Genomic DNA, 16,298 nt, shown 5'->3' on the forward strand with positions numbered 1-16,298 from the left:
ATGGAGGTGTCGCTGACCAAACCTAGGGAAGCATCGGCATTTTGATGTCTAGAGAAGTCAATAGGTGCAAGGATTTGAGCTAATCCCAATGATTGGAGCTTACCCCTTAATGGACCAGAGCTCCAACCGGAAAAATGACCGGCGATGGGGAAACTCCAACTTTGTCTCCTATGGTGCACGCCTGCTACTCAATGTTAGTGGTGCGGCTAGGTAACTTCCCTAGTGAGTCGTAGGTGCAAGGAATTGGATTGTAATTTCCTGAGCTGTGCAAAATTAGAAGGTGGAGGTAGCTCATGCGCGTGGGGATGCTATGGTGGCAACGGGCACCGAAGGTGGAGCGGTGTGGCAGCACGGGCCTAGGCGCGCTCGCACGCATGGCGGCAGGCGATGGAAGTGGCCGTGCAGTGGAGTCGCAAGGAGCACAGAAAGGCGGTAACCTACAATGCAAGGGAGCAGTGGCTGGCGAGGTGGCTCAGGTGCGCTATGGAGCTACGGAGGAGCAGGGAGGGTAGCGCTATGGGCTTGCGTGCTCTCACAGTGTGCCTTGGCGGTGGTGGGGGCGCTGGTACGCGGGCACAGAAGGAGCGGTGCGTGACGTGGGGAGAAGAGGAGTGGCGTTTGTGCTAGCAGTGCCCGGCCAAGCGCACGGCATGTAGAGGCGTTGTTCATGTGCATGCCTTGGTCTGGTGGTAAGGCTCCGGACTGCATGCCTGGTAGAAAGAAAAAGGGGAGCAGAGAAGCAGAGGTAGACAAAGGCAGTAGAGATAGGACAAAGGTGTGGGAACTCGGTGACATGGAGTTTTGCTCGCCAGCTAGGCAGACAGTAGAGGCAGACAAGGACTAGCAGAGGCAAACAACCGAGGCGAGGCATTGATGGTACTGTAGGGTGATGTGATGACGCTGTCAGTTGGATGATGGCGATTAGCGGGGCATGGGCACGATAGAGCCATGTGCTCCCATTAAAATTCAGACACGACGCTAGCGAGGTAGAGAAAGACAACGGCGCAGGCAAACAGACACACCATGGTGCAGAGCCACGATGGGAGACGGGGCGGCGCATAATTGCAAAGCAAGGCGAGTACGCTGTACACCGCACCAGGGAAAAGTAAATGAAGCTGCTACGCTATCTCTCATTTGTTACGTGCTTTCACACCAATCATGTTAAATTTATGAGGCGGCCAGACGGCAGCTATCGTAGGTACGTTACCAACTTATCATAGGGACTAAAACGAGTCTATACGTAAATACATGTCACTAGGCCAAGGCTTTTCAACTGAGCGTGCTTCTCAAAATAAACACGTGAGTATATGTATATATATATACCTATAGATATTTCTATCGGTTTACTACTTTAGACAATTAGCAACATCTAGGCACAAGGAGATTTTCAACAAAGCTCAAATTTAAATTAGATTCAAAAGCTATATATATATCATTCTATTTATTAATGGATTTTATTTTATTTATAAAAGTTGCTTTTTATGCTTAATCTAATAGAACAAACCGTTCGCTATCTATTGTCTAGAATTGTCATTCAACATTCCTAAATATCTTTACGCACTGAGTAATCTAACTTGGGTGTTTATTTGAGTTCAAAAAACTAAGTCACACTAGATTCACTTGTCACATCAAGTATGTTTTAAATAAAAAATCTGAGAAACCTGTTTCGAAAAAAATTCTTAGGCCTAAATCTTGGTGCTAAACGAGCTCGTAACACCAGAGGCGTTACAACCAACCCCCCTAAAAAGAATCTCGTCCTGAGTTTTGAAGCAAGAACCAGAAGAGGGGAAACATGATTATATTTCATAGATTAAGGATTACACGAAAGATTACATGACTTTGAATACTAAACCACACGGAGATTTAGAGATACATGGTTAAGAGCAACCTAATACAACCAAAGCTTAATCCAAAAGTCAAGATAGATGAGGATAATGGAGAAACAGTAGGAAGATGATTATCCAAATCATGGCGTAGGTCCAATAGATCCAAAAATAGTCGACTGAGAAGTCAAACATCGTGAACCCTAAAACCAAACTATCCAAAGGAAACTTGAACTTCTTCGAAAACCAAAGCCTTCTTCTTCTCAAATTACACCATCACCTTAGACTGACGAACCTAGTTCCTCGAATGATGACTGGATCTCATAGCTCCATTCCGAATGTGAGGGGAATGGGGATGAAGAAGAAGAGCGAGGACCAAGGGTATCTTATAGTGGCAAACGGAGGTAAGGCGCAACACACTAGAAGTGGAGGCGGCATGAATGGCATACACAGATGGTTCATGCATTGGGGATAGAGCCATCCATGGTGCGCTCCATGTGCAAGCGGGCAGAGGATAATGGGAGGAAAGGAGAGAGGGTCTACTCGACGAGGCAGGCTTGTGGGCGGCCGTGTCCCCAAAAGGAGAAAAAGAGAGAGATGGGAGGGGTCTGGTATGGGGACGATGGCGTGGGGGTCGAGAGCCGACTGGATGCTGGGGAAAAGAGAAACGCACAGTGCACAAGGACGGTGAGTGCGGCACGATGTCACGACCACGTGAGAACAGGGAGCTAAGGGCCCGATATAGACAGCGTTCGTAGGACACGTAGCGAAATGACCCAGCATGCGTAGCGTGGTCAACTAAACACAAGGCTTAGGACATGACATCCACTTAGGCTTTTACTATCACTCCTGACTATCCATGACTAACTTTTCCCTACTACTCTTCTTTTTCTTTCCCTTCCTTACGCACCATATGTACCAACCTCTGTATGAACTGAGAGCACGACATACACGCTTCCTCCAAAACCACCTCCTCTTGTTTACCTTGAGAGAACACTTTTGCATCAACCTGTTGTGGATTTCCCATTTGAACACCTGAATATTTTCAAGGAGAATATTTTGTAGCAAAAGCGATATGGTAGTGTAACTTGGTAAAGGTACTTGTTCAATAACCTTGATACCAGCGCATGCCGAGCAGTGTCACCATGTGGTAGTTGTTCCACAGGGAGCCCTCAATTTCGTCATGGCACCATAAGCTATTAACCAAACAACTATTACCAACTTACATGCCATGAAGGTGGTGGGATCATAGACCACAGAATAAGAGGAGTATTGCAATGGAAGATTCAAACAACAAGGGTTCCCTTCACAACAAGGGACAATTCCAATCCAACGGTGGATTTGATTTAAAGAAATTCAAGTGTTCTATTGGGACATCCACAATTAGTCGATACAGTGTCCTGTGTTCTAGAATCATGGCTGGTTTGCTGGTATCTAAATGGTAACTTCTCTTGTAACCCTCTGAATATCATCCTCGGAAACTCTAAGCATGTCTCACGATCTTAAGGGTAGATGGACGCAATAAACACAGCGAAATAAATAAAATGCACATTACAACGGTCTTATACGGGTACATCATACATACATCCAGTCTCCCAATCATGACACATCATTCCCTATGGTCGGACGATCTCAATACTATGGATAGAATACAATGACAAGAGTACAATACCAAAGAATAGCGACAAAAAGCACTACTACTACGGGTACAACATCCCAAGGCAACTAATCTACTCGGGACCATGCATCTTCATTCTTGGGCTCGGTGGATTCTTCTACCGCCCTGGCTATGGATTTGCCTCTTCTCTTGGCAATGGCTGAGTGAGAGGAACCAAGGGTTCTACTTCTAACACTTCCAAGGGTGGAGGTGCTGGCGGCACTGCAACACTGGTTCTCCTTTCTGGCGGGTGGACAGGGATTACCTCTAAGATTGAGGAATCCTGCCATTCCACAACCAACGTCCTCCGCTTGGCCCTTGTAACAAGATAGGCTTCTCCCAACTAATGGGCATGCCGATCTTCGGCCTCCTTTAGAGCTTCCAATATGGTAGTCTCCCAACTTTCAGCGGCTACCGCACTGGCATGCACTTCAGCGAGCTGCACCTAGAGCATCCTAGAGAAGACCTTGGCTTCCTTGGCTCGATGAAGGCACGTCCTTAGCTCCAAGGCTTGTCGATCATACTGCTCATCCAGAGCAAGCAGGTACGTGGTCAAGTGCACCATGGTTGGACTGTCCTCTTGCGCATCACGCCCTTGCAAAGCCTCCACGCGAGCCCTCCATGCCCGCTGATTCTTGTCCAAAGGTGGAAAGAACCTCATGGGGGTACGGGCAATGGGCTCTTCATAGATCTAGCAATGGTACCGCAAGGCTTTGTGGGCCACAACCTGGTAGGTGTCGACGAAGCAAAACCCGGTTGCGGTCACATTCTAGGCTTCGGTGAGGTCTGGGAACTCTTCACTCTTCCCAATAAAAATGGTAACCTCACACCGCTTAGTGTCATGATTCTCATACTCACGGCCCTCATACTCAGGATGATCTTTGACTCTAAGCTTTTGTTGGGTGGCCTACAGGATTATGGGAAAACCCTCAATGTTCAGGCAGTAACTACTAACCCAAGCTCCTGCCATCCCTAGCGGTGGTGGTGAGGAAAGACTGAGCGAAAGGCTTGCTCAAAAGAAAAGCTAAGCGAGCTAAAGTGCGTCGAGTGGTGGAACCAATGGCTAAGTCAAGCTCTGCTTATAAAGGTGGAGCGTTCAGTGGTCCTGGCGTGGTCCACCAGGGTTCTTGCATGGGATCACTACGAATGAATCAACCAAAATTATGCGTGTTCGAGGCTAGCGATGTCCGAGGCCATTACTGACTAGTACTACTGCAGGGTAAGTGTCCGACAACAGCATAGAAAAGAGTACAAGGAGACATGGGTCATGATCGGCATGAACCATGGGCGAACGCAGAGCATGAAGCCATAGTGCAGAATTAACTCCTAACAGGAACGAGTTAGTAGTGCACAATACGACACGCGTGGCACCTATGGAGGGCGTATCTGCAAGCAATATGGCACTATAACGCACAAATAGGATATGCATGAATGCACGCCCTATGCGTCCTTTCACTGTCGCCAACATATAGGGCAACCGTTCTTAGATTTTTTTGGCACATCGTTCTCTCTCTGTAGCTAGTCGATACTATCGGACTATGCTCGAGTCAATGTACCTACATAAAACTTGATTAAGCCTACCTAAGTTAGCAGAGTGTCATCTATCCTAGGTACATAACCATAGTAATAGGGCTACTTATATAACTTCGCATAAAAACATCTTATTCTTTGAAAAGAATTTGTTGTCAAATTTTATTTTAGAAAAGGTTTTGAAGCTTTATTTCCTGATTTACGCTCTGATACCCCCTGTGTGAGAACCACCTAATCTAATGCTTCCTAGGAGTACTCATCTTCCATTAGACACTAAGTACTCAAGGGAGAACCCCAAATTATGCAGTTCCGCTAGGCACACCCTAGGGGAGAACCCAAAAATCCATATTTTTCCATCGGGATCACAAATGAGAGAATAAAGCTTACATCATTCTTAACCATTTCTTATATCACTTTTAATACAATATCAAAGTATAATATTTATTATTATAATGGCCAGTGGTGGATCCAGGATTTGAACTCAGGGTATGCCGTCCAAAAATTTTCATATATAATTCGGTAATAATTGTAAAATTAAACGTAATTTGATATACACACACTAAATTACATGATAAGTATGAAACTGAAAGACATAAATTTTAATATAAATAGTTCAAACGTCATATTAACAGTCCCAAATATAAACATAAAAGAGAGTATGTAAGAGACTTATCATACTACTTATCTGACTTTTTAAACTGTTTTCTAAGGGATGTGAATGTTTCGATTATATTATCTTTATTCATTTAAAAATGCCTCTTAACAAATTCTTAATTTTGCTTTCACTAAATCATTGTAGAAAATACCCTATCAACAATTGCCGTTGCCTAGCAATATCAATAGGCGTTTATGTTTTTACATAAAATAAAAGAGAAGAGACAAAAGCAGAGATGGAATACCTCGATAGCAGCAGCGAAGTAGCTGGGGCGGATCCTCAGTCTGACCATCTTAATCATGATTAGTGGTGACATCGTGTCCTCGTAGCCTCGCCTGACCGCGTGTACTGCTTCGTTGATCGAAGACGGCGGTGATCTGAGACCCAACAGCATTGGATCGATGGACTCCTACCATAAAGTCCCGTCGTGTGGGGTCCTTCCAAGTGACGTCGTGTGGCCGTAGGCTGGCCTGTTGTTGGTATAGGCCATGTCACTAGGTGAGGTCATGGGCCTTGAAAGTGAAAAGGCCTCACGCCGCACGGCGCAGCCTCAGTTAGTTATTTTGCAAGTTTTTCTATTTTACTACAAATAAATATACATGTATATATACTCTATACATGATAGACCTACAAGGTATGCCAGTGCATACCTGGCATACCCTGTAGATCCGCCCCTGATAATAGCAGAATGTAATCATATTATCAGAGGTATGAAAAAATTAATGTAACGGCAGAACATAAACATGTGATCAGAATTACAGCGGAAATAATTATCTATTCATGACATGATGAAGCATTGATATGTAAACTATGACAACAGATTATAAACTTTCATTTATAAAACATTTAGTGAGAGTTATAAATAAAAACTATGATCGCAGCATAAAGGAAATCCTCTCTGAGCCCACCAAAAGGAATCCACACACAAGGGTCAGCTCTAGCATCCACCTGTCACCTGCAACAGGGGGAAATAAAACCCTGAGTATTCAATTGTACTCAGCAAAACTTACCCAATAGGAGGAAAGAAAAGACTCCAAGGATATGCAAGGCTATCTAGCTTGTGGGTTTATTGCATCTGCAGGAGCATTAATAAAAGTGTGTCCTCATATTTGATTTTTATCAGCAGTGCATTAGTTCATTAACTAACCATTCTATGTAAGCACATGTGCTACTTTCAAGCAGGTGGTAAGCAATCATATTTCCTTTTTTCATCTTCCATCTTTTAGTTCTTACTACGGTGCTAGGCCGTAGACAAGCCATACCAGATCACCCAACGATTCATGAATCAATGCCCCTAGCTGGGTACCCCAAAAACACATGCCCCGCTTATACCCCAGGCACAAGCAGGACCAACCCACTACCTTCCTGTCATGGGATCCAGGTCCCCGTCCAAACTGGGACTCCAAGCCCCCGCCCCTGAGTTCCAGACTCAGTGCGGTGTAAGGACCTCCTAACCCAAAAACCACCCTGACAGTCGGTCTAGAAAGAGCCGAAACCCATGACAAGAGAGTAACAAGTCTTCTGAGCGTCCATACCTTTTTAACAATATTAAGCATGTTAAAATAATTAGAGCAATCCTAAAAAATATACCGAACCTATGCAAACAAAATACACTATTAGATAGATCATGATTTTAGGAGCCTAACAAAATTGGTTTCATAATTTTATGATTTTTCTATGACTTATTTTCAATCTTTGAATAACACTGAATCAACAAAACAAAAATAAACACAAAAAGAAAAGGGCCTACGCGGCTCGGTTTTGGCCCGCAGACACGCGTGTGGCCTGCTGGCTAGGCGTGGCCCAGCGACGGCGGAACGGCGCGGACAGCCCATGCAGATGTGCGGTCTAGGCGCGGGGGCGGGGCGCGAGTGTCCTAGCAAGCCAGCCTACATGGACGCGTGGGAGCAGGCCGGCCTAGGAGGGAAAGCCCAGGGCGCATCGTTGATTTTGCAAAAAGGACCCTAGCTTTTTAACTAATAAACCTATGATCTAGCTCACTATTCAAATTAGTCATCTGTTCTTCACCTAGCACCCTATATTTGTTTATATTTACAAACCATGGTCCCCAAGTGACTCTAGAGTAGAGCAGTGTAGGAGGCCATGGCCGACCGGCACTGGTTTCGGCCGGGGGGCTCGCCAGCGGTGCGGGGCAAGCGACGAGGCGCGCGAGCCCTCGCATGGCTACAACGTGGCTGTGGAGAGCAACCCGAGGGGGCTAGGCCACCCGACGGTGGGCAGGGCATGACTGCCCATGTCGGTGCGGTTCACCAGCGGTGGCGCATGTGCTCCGGTGAACTAGGACTATAGATACACCAATGAAAGGTCGGGAAGCATCAGGGAGTTACCATGGATACACACAGGGTGCTAGTTGAGGCAGAGGAAGACCGAGCAGAGCCAGCCATGGGTGAGCCGACCGGCTCCACGTGCTCTGGCCTGGCACCACCGCGTCACTTCATCAATGGAGGTGTCACTGACCAAACCTAGGGAAGCATCGGCATTGTGACGTCTAGAGAAGTCAACAGGTGTAAGGATTTGAGCTAATCCCAATGATTGGAACTTACCCCTTAACGGACCAGAGCTCCAACCAGAAAAATGATCGGCGACGGGGAAACTCCAACTTCGCCTCTTATGGTGCACGCCTGCTGCTTGATGTTAGTGGTGCAGCTAGGTAACTTCCCTAGTGAGCCACAGGTGGATGGAATTGGATTGTAATTTCCTGAGCTATGTGGTGGCAGCGGGCACTGGAGGTGGAGTGGCGTGGTAGTATGGGCCTAGGCGCGCTCACGCACATATCGTCGGGCAAAGGAAGTGGCCGTGAAGTGGAGTCACAAGGAGCGCAGAAAGGCGGCAACCTATAGTGCGAGGGCGTGATGGGTGGTGAGGCGTCTCGGGTGCACTATGGAGCTATAGAGGAGCAGGGATGGTAGCACTGTAGGCTTGCGCGCTCTCGCAATGCGCCTTGGTAGCGGTGGGGGCACCGATGCGTAGGCATAGAAGGAGCGGCGCGCGATGCAGGGAGAAGAGGAAGAGCGTTGGTGCTAGCAGCGGCCGGCCACGCGCACGGCGTGCATAGGCCGCGACTGCGACAGCGGGGAAAGCGCTTAGGAGGCAGCACCGTGGAGCAGTAGATGACGTGCGATACCACGGGCCTCGCGCGCATGCTCGCGAGGGACCGGCGATGGATGGCAGGAGGCATGGCATACACGACAAGGATGCTACGTTGTTCGTGTGCGTGCCTTGCTCTAGTGGTAATGCTCCGGACTGCTTGCTTGGTAGAAAGAAAAAGGGGAGCAGAGAAGCAGAGGTAGACAGAGGCAGCAGAGACAAGACAGAGGCGAGGGAACTCGGTGACTTGGAGTTTTGCTCACTAGCCAGGCAGACAGCAGAGGCAGGCAAGGACTAGTAGAGTCAGACAACCGAGGCGAGGCATTGATGGTGCTACAGGGTGATGCGATGACGCTATCAGTTGGACGGTGCCACTTAGCGGGGCGTTGGCATGACTGAGCCATGTGCTCCCATTAAAATTTAGACACGATGCTAGCGAGGGAGAGAAAGACAATGGTGCAGGCAAATAGACACGCCAGGGTGTAGAGCCACGACGGAAGACGGGTCAGTGCATAATTGTAAAGCAAGGTGAATACGCTATACGCTGCGCCAGGGAAAAGTAAATGAAGCCGCTGCGCTATCTCTCGTCTGTTATATGCTTTCACGCCAATCACATTAGATTTATGAGGCGGCCAAACGGGCAGCTATCATGGGTATGTTACCAACTTATCATAGGGACTAAAATGAGTCTATATGTAAAAACATATCACTAGACCAAGGCTTTTCAACTGAGCATGCTTCTCAAAATAAACACGTGAGTATATGTATATATATACCTATAGATATTTCTATCGGTTTACTACTTTAGACAATTAGTAACATCTAGGCACAAGGAGATTTTCAACAAAGCTCGAATTTAAATTAGATTCAAAAGCTATATATATATCATTCTATTTATTAATGAATTTTATTTTATTTATAAAAGTTGATTTTCATGCTTAATCTAATAGAACAAACTGTTCGCTATGTATTGTCTAGAATTTTCGTTCGACATTCCTAAATATCTTCATGCACTGAGTAATTTAACTTGGGTGTTTATTTGAGTCCACAAAACTAAGTCACACATGATTCACTTATCACATCATGCTTTAAATAAAAAATCCGAGAAACCTGTTTCAAAAAAAATTCTTAGGCCTAAATCTTGGAGCTAAACGAGCTCGTAACACTAGAGGTGTTACATTGGGCATGGCCCCTCAAGTAATTTTTCAAAATGGTTCAGAGTGCCCTCCGTGGGCTTTCGACCACCCATGTGGTCCGTGGCGGCCATGAGCGAGCCCTCGCGCAGTTGCTTCTTATTCTTCCTTTTGGTGGAATGATTGGAGGCGCCCTCGCCGGCGTCCTCGTCCTGCCTTGCCTTGCCTTTGAGATGATCGAAGATCTCTCTGACCGCTTCTTCTCTAGAGGCGTGGCTGGTGGCAATGTCTAGTTCCTTGGTGGTTCACAGGCCCTTGCATCCTAGCTTATGAACCAGAGACTCGTAGGTGGTCCTAGACAGGAAAGCTCCTATAACATCGGCGTCGGTGACGTTCGGAAGCTTGATGCACTGTCGGGAGAAGCACCAGATGTACCATAGAGTGTTTCACTAGCCTTCTATCGGTAGTTCTTGAGGTCCCATGGGTTCCCAGGCCGCTTGTATGTTCCCTCGTAGTTCCCCACAAAGATCTCCCTCAGGTTTGCCCAACTCTAGATTCTATTGGACGATAGGTGTTCCAACCACGCTCGTGCCGAATTGGCCAAGAATAGTGGAAGGTTGCAGATAATGAAGTCGTCATTATCTGCACCACCGGCTTAGCAGGCAAGCCGATAGTCTTTGAGCCATAACCCGGGGTATGTTTCCCTAGAGTACTTCAAGATATTGGTTGGTGGTTGGTACCTCAGCGGGAAAGCAACATTGAGGACGTGACGGTTGAAGGCCTGAGGCCTCGGCAAGCAAGGGCTTGGGCTTCGGTCCTCGCCACTATCGTAGCATCCGCCATGTTGAGGGTGATAGCCATGTCTGGCTCCCTCTCTCGGGTCATCGTAGGCATGTCTATGGGCGTCGAGGGTGTTGCGTGCGTCATGGTAGTGGTCAAGACGCTAACGCACTAGTACCATGGTGCGCTGTCTGCTTCCTTATGGCTCCTGGTGGATCGATGTGTCCCTACTGGGGTGCTTCAAGGGTGTGCGCTGGTTGGCATCGAGATCGCATCGCCAAGACAATGAGATTTTGGCCTGCTACGCCACCATACGCTCGAGCAGCATGTGAATCTTGTGGTGGGCCCGACGATCCTCGGGCATCGTGGCCTCTAAAAGGCCATGGAGCAAGGCCACCGCGGCGGCGATGTTCTGGCTCGCACGGGCGAAGCGAGGAATGGCTTCATCGTTGGAGATGATCCTTTGGTTCACATCGTGGGCCATGGCACGTGCGCGCCCACCATCTCTGTGGCGCTCGATTTCCTGATCGACCTCTGCGCATTCCTGCTCAAGCTAGAGCCATGCTTCCTCGATCTCTCGGTGTTGGGCTTTTAACTGCTCCACCGACATGCATGGCGGAGCCACTGTCTCCCTCTCGGCTTCATCGTTGAGGTCTTTTGTTGGGGTAGCCTCCCCCTTGTGGATGCTTTTGACGTGTCCCTCAGGGGTACCCATCATGACGCATTCGCGAGAGGGGTGATGGCTGCCCCTGCTAGAGTCAGAGCCAGTGGGTGTTTCTGGCTCCTCGGCCAGGAGGTCATGGAAGGATTCCACAACATGTTCGATCACCCCCACGAATTTGTTGTTCGTGGGAGGTGGAACCATGCGTGGGGCCACAAGGTGGCTAATGGTCACCGCAGTGTTGCAGAGACCGAACGGAAGCACTGTCGGGACGCTTTGTATGTAGTGTTCTAAGAGAGTGGTTCCCCTCCAGTGAGCCATGCCATGACATTGGCGTCAGAGAAAGCAAGGTGGTGTGGGTCTTCCCTGGATGGCTGGGGTCCTAGGGAGACGCCGAGCTGGCGCTCAAGCCTCCCAAAGTCGAGGCCGATGGAAGGGAAAGGTTGGATGGCAGCGTGAGCCAACGCCAACCCTCCTCCCACCGTGACGATGAAGTCTAGGTCCTCAAAGCGCATGTGTGCTCTTGGGACCCAGCTGATATTGTGTCTAGCCCTCCATGGCCTAATGTTAATGTCAAAATACACAAAGGTCCCCTACCTGGCGCGCTAACTGCCGGTGTTTCGAGTAAACACCAACGAGTAAATTTGTATTATTACACGTTGGACCCAGATGGTGTGCTAAAAGACACAAGGTGTATGCTGGTTTGGGCAGAATGTCCCTATGTCCAGTTTGTGGCTGCTGCTCATGTTATTAGCACTAAAAGGTTCATAGTAGGGGTTACAAACAGGAAAGAGAAGGATAGGTCCCAAGTCTCCGATGGAAAGGTCAAAAGGATGCTAAGAGCTTTATTGCTGCTCAGTTGTGTGTTATGTGATGCATGGTGTGTTCTATTGATCCATCCCCTTAGTGGGGTGCCCTGCCTTCCCTTTTATAGACCAAGGGGAAGCATGGATTATAGATGGAAAAAGAAGAAAAAACAGAGGCAAAGAAGGTCCTTCAAAGGTGTCGGGTCTTCCTTTTCCTCTGAGCGAGCCCTACTGACACGGTAGATGGTGCCAGGAATAGCTCCATGTTGGGTGTCTATCCGCTGATGATGCCATGCTCTGGCTTGATCGGCAAGTGGTCACATCTCATCCCGCCCTAGCGAGCCACGCAATGAACCAGGGTGTTGATCCATAACCCTATGGGGAGCGGACAGCATAGTGACCACACGTCCATCACTGTAGAGGATGTGAGTCTCCTTCTAGACCATAGTGGTTGTCATATTCTTTCATTAGGATCCATGCGCGAGGGCAAACGGCGGCACCCACAACACTATAAGACAAATGTTGGCACCAACAACACTGTTTGGGCTCTGACATGTCCGAAAGGACTTTAAAGTGCCTATCTTGTCATATCCTAATGGTACTTTCCTATAGGCACATAGGGTATGGTCCTCGGTATTGTGGTTGACTTGAGTGTCCTGCCTTATCTACGCGCATAGTTATGAAGGAGCAGCACGCAGACATTGGGCGAGGCGGAGAAGTCCCGAACGTCAGGTGAGGCGGAGCCTACCCTCGAACGTTGGGCGAGGCGGAGTGTGCCCTCAGACATCGAGAGAGGCAGAGCTAGCCCTCGGACATCGAGCAATACAGAGCCTATCCTCGGACGTCAGGCGAGGTGGAGTCTACCCTCAGACATCGAGCAAGACAGAGTTTGCCCTCAGACATCGGGCAAGACGGAGCCAACCCTCGGATGTTAGGTGAGGCGAATCTAGCCCCCGGACATCGAGCGAGATAGAGCCTACCCTCGGACATCGGGCGAGGCGGAGCCAGCCCCTGGATGTCGAGCGAGGCAGAGTCTGCCCTCGGATGTCGGGCGATGCAGAGTCTACCCTCGGACATCGGGCAAGGCAGAGCCAACCCCCAGACGTCGGGCAAGGCGGAGTCAGCTTGGCTCGGGGCCCATGGTCCTAGTGGTCGGATGAGGAGTAACCCGGTAAGCGGTGTAGTCACGCTCTTGATTGTGCGGATGAGTCAGCGTTCGACGGTTGTTAGCTCCTCTTCGGGTACCCTAATATTGGTCCTCGACAATATCATAAAGTCATCCCCACAAGACACATGAACAGCGAAGAAGGTAACAAAACACTTAGGAATAAGGCAATTGCGCCAAAACATATTAGAGCAATAGCTGGTCTGCTGAAAATTGTTGATTCCCAGTAAAGAATAGTTGCAACAACCTACAATGACAACATGGAAATCAAGGTCAGCAAGAAACTAAGAACGCAATCTAGGGAAATCTGGGGCATCAAAAGTTATTAAAGAAAGCCAACACATCTATTCAAGTGGACTATAAGGTGGTCACACTAAATTGGTGCCGATAAATAGATGATGCAACCAGCTTATTCACTCAATTCAACAGAATGGAACTGTAAGCTCTCTGATCAGCAGAAATGAAGATGTCAGCATAACACGAATGATCATCAACTTCCCGGGAGAACTCTCTCATATAATTTACTTTGAAGTGACGCAAACAAGTAGCGTCCACAGGCACATGACCTCTAATTACAACTGCTCCTTGCATGTGCTATTGACTTTATTGTACATAAGTGTCTGATCTAACTTAATATTGTAAACCTTTGGAAGGGATAATAAAGTTTAGTTAGTAATTGTAGGTAGAGTTGTAAACATTAATTTGAAAACAATTTCAATCCTTTTTATAACCAGAAATATCACAACTAATAGCATTACCAGTCCATTCCAGTCAATTTACATTGCAGTGCAAGCACAGAAGGAGCATTAGTTCATATCTTAGATATAAAGGCCAATCACAGGCAATGATTAGAATTAACAGAATGTTATGGCTCATTGGGGCAAGATTTTTTGTTTTCCAAGAGTCATAGCACACTATGACAATTTCAAGTCTACTCTACAAATTCACATGACACCCTCATCTAATGTAGACACCCAAAAAAATTGACTTCCAAAGAGATCAATTAATATTCTGTGTCATAATTAATATATTAAAATCCTTGAACACTACAATAAAAATAAGCTAGCAAAGTGTAATTTATCACCAACTACATCAACATCCAACGAAAACATATTGCCAAAAAAGACTTGTGGAGTATTCCTCCTGAAGTTAACTATGATAACAGGAGCATGGATAGAAAATGGAAAACTATTTCTACCAACTCTGGGGAATAGCTTTCACAACAGAGTTTGCTTCCAAGGAAGACCACTCAAGTGGGTCTAGAGTCAGAATGGTAGCACAAGCTATACTTGTTCCAGGTATCACTTCCATGTGAAGTTGCTTGTTGCGAATACGATTTTCTCAACCAAAGTGGGTTTGTTTAATTAGGAAGGCCACCAAAAAAATTGTAACCATGATGCCCGTCACAATAAGGTTCACTGGAAATCTGTACCGCATCTTATAACATCCAAAAAATCAAGAATCGGTTGGTTGTGAGACTATTCCTACCTATCCACCTTTTAATGAAAGCACATACACTACTGGAGGTCTAGAGCACCATGCCTGCAGACCCCACATATTGGGCCACTAAATACCATTGAGAGGCATTGGCTGATGCCAAAACTTCAAGAATTGGCAAAGCATTTCAACTTCTCATGTATTGCAGTTGGGAATAATGCTAAATGTGTTCTTTAAACAATGACATCCTATATGGTCCCAGTAATCTTTAAAACTAATATCTCAACAAAATATATTGGTATTCTATTCTAAGCTATGCTTTAGATTGAGATCCTAAAACTCTTGACAACCTCATCCTTTTGCTGGTAATATTGGCAAAATGAAAATTTGTCATGTCACCTATTCTCATGAGCTAGCAACAAAAAAAACATATAACAACACAAACCAAGAAAGGAAAAATGTTTCTACCACAAACAAACAAAAATATCAACAAATATCCTAGCATTCCTACACAAATCGAAACTGCATCGCAACCGATGATTCGATGAACACAGCAGGAGCAGAACTTAGAAGTGATAGGAAAGATCTCCTGTTCGTGAGCAATTTCCACACGATCCGTGATGCATGCAACCCCCTCAAAGGAGGCGGTGGCGGAGGGGAGGGAGGAGGGATGGGGCGAGAACACGCACCTTCTTGATAAGGAGCGGGTCAAGGAAGATGACCGCAATAGCTCTAGCCCCAGCAAGGATGATCCTGAGCATGGTGACCTTGGCCCACCACTGGATCACGCAGCACCGTAGCACCCTCGGGCACTCCACCATCGCAGCCGCCTTGATGGCCGCTGCGGCATCCCCCTCCCCCTTGGACACCACCTCCACCTCCTCTGGGATCCTGATGTACTCATCGTGTCTGCCATTGCTGGACCTAGGTGAACCCATCAACCATGGGGACCCAATCAGGCTAGCATCTACGGGGGGACACTGCCCTGGATCATGCTAGTGAGGAGCCGCCGAATCGGCCGAGACCCGAGCAGAATTGAGCTCGGGTTGGGCGGGTTCCGGCGAGCTCGACGTGATTGAGGGATAGGGTTCATCCGTGTGGGAGATGAGAGGAGGAGTCCGCAAGTCACACATGTGGGAGAGGGGGACAGGAATAACATGCGCGCGAGGGAGCGTAGAGCTAGGTCCACCGCACAGACGGGTGAAAGAGGGAGGTGATGAGCGCGTGGGATCACACGGGGGAAGAGGTAGACCCAAAACAAATGTCGCACCAAAAAGTGTCCATGCTTTGTTCTTTTTAGTTGTAAGAGAATAGATAATTCTCGAGAGAATTCCATGTGAGCCAATATAAAAGTTCTCAATTCCTATAAGCCACAAAAAATTACAATGTCACGGGAGCCATTGCTCTAATTTTTTTCACTCTTACATGCCACTACCGTTAACTTCTTGGGAGACGGTGGCTAATAGGATCTTGAAATGTCCATTTTGCCCCTCTTATAGGTGGACCCTACACGCCAGCCTTCTTCTTCACCACACACCACTAC

At 47.4% G+C, this 16,298-nt stretch overlaps 1 protein-coding gene across 1 annotated transcript in view; it reads right to left on the reverse strand.

Annotated features, from left to right (window-relative positions):
• The window catches only part of LOC136536828 (uncharacterized), a 69,799-nt gene extending 54,106 nt beyond the window's left edge, over positions 1–15,693 (reverse strand). The window contains exons 1-3 of the mRNA XM_066528990.1: positions 15,445–15,693; positions 13,445–13,565; positions 11,878–11,899 (exon numbers count right to left, since the gene is read on the reverse strand). Of these exons, the coding sequence (XP_066385087.1) occupies positions 11,878–11,899; positions 13,445–13,565; positions 15,445–15,693 (392 nt within the window). The remainder of the gene's footprint in view (positions 1–11,877; positions 11,900–13,444; positions 13,566–15,444) is intronic.
• Positions 15,694–16,298: the final 605 nt, after the last annotated feature.

This window comes from Miscanthus floridulus, chromosome 2, assembly GCF_019320115.1.
Source record: "Miscanthus floridulus cultivar M001 chromosome 2, ASM1932011v1, whole genome shotgun sequence".
Classification (NCBI taxonomy): domain Eukaryota; kingdom Viridiplantae; phylum Streptophyta; class Magnoliopsida; order Poales; family Poaceae; genus Miscanthus; species Miscanthus floridulus.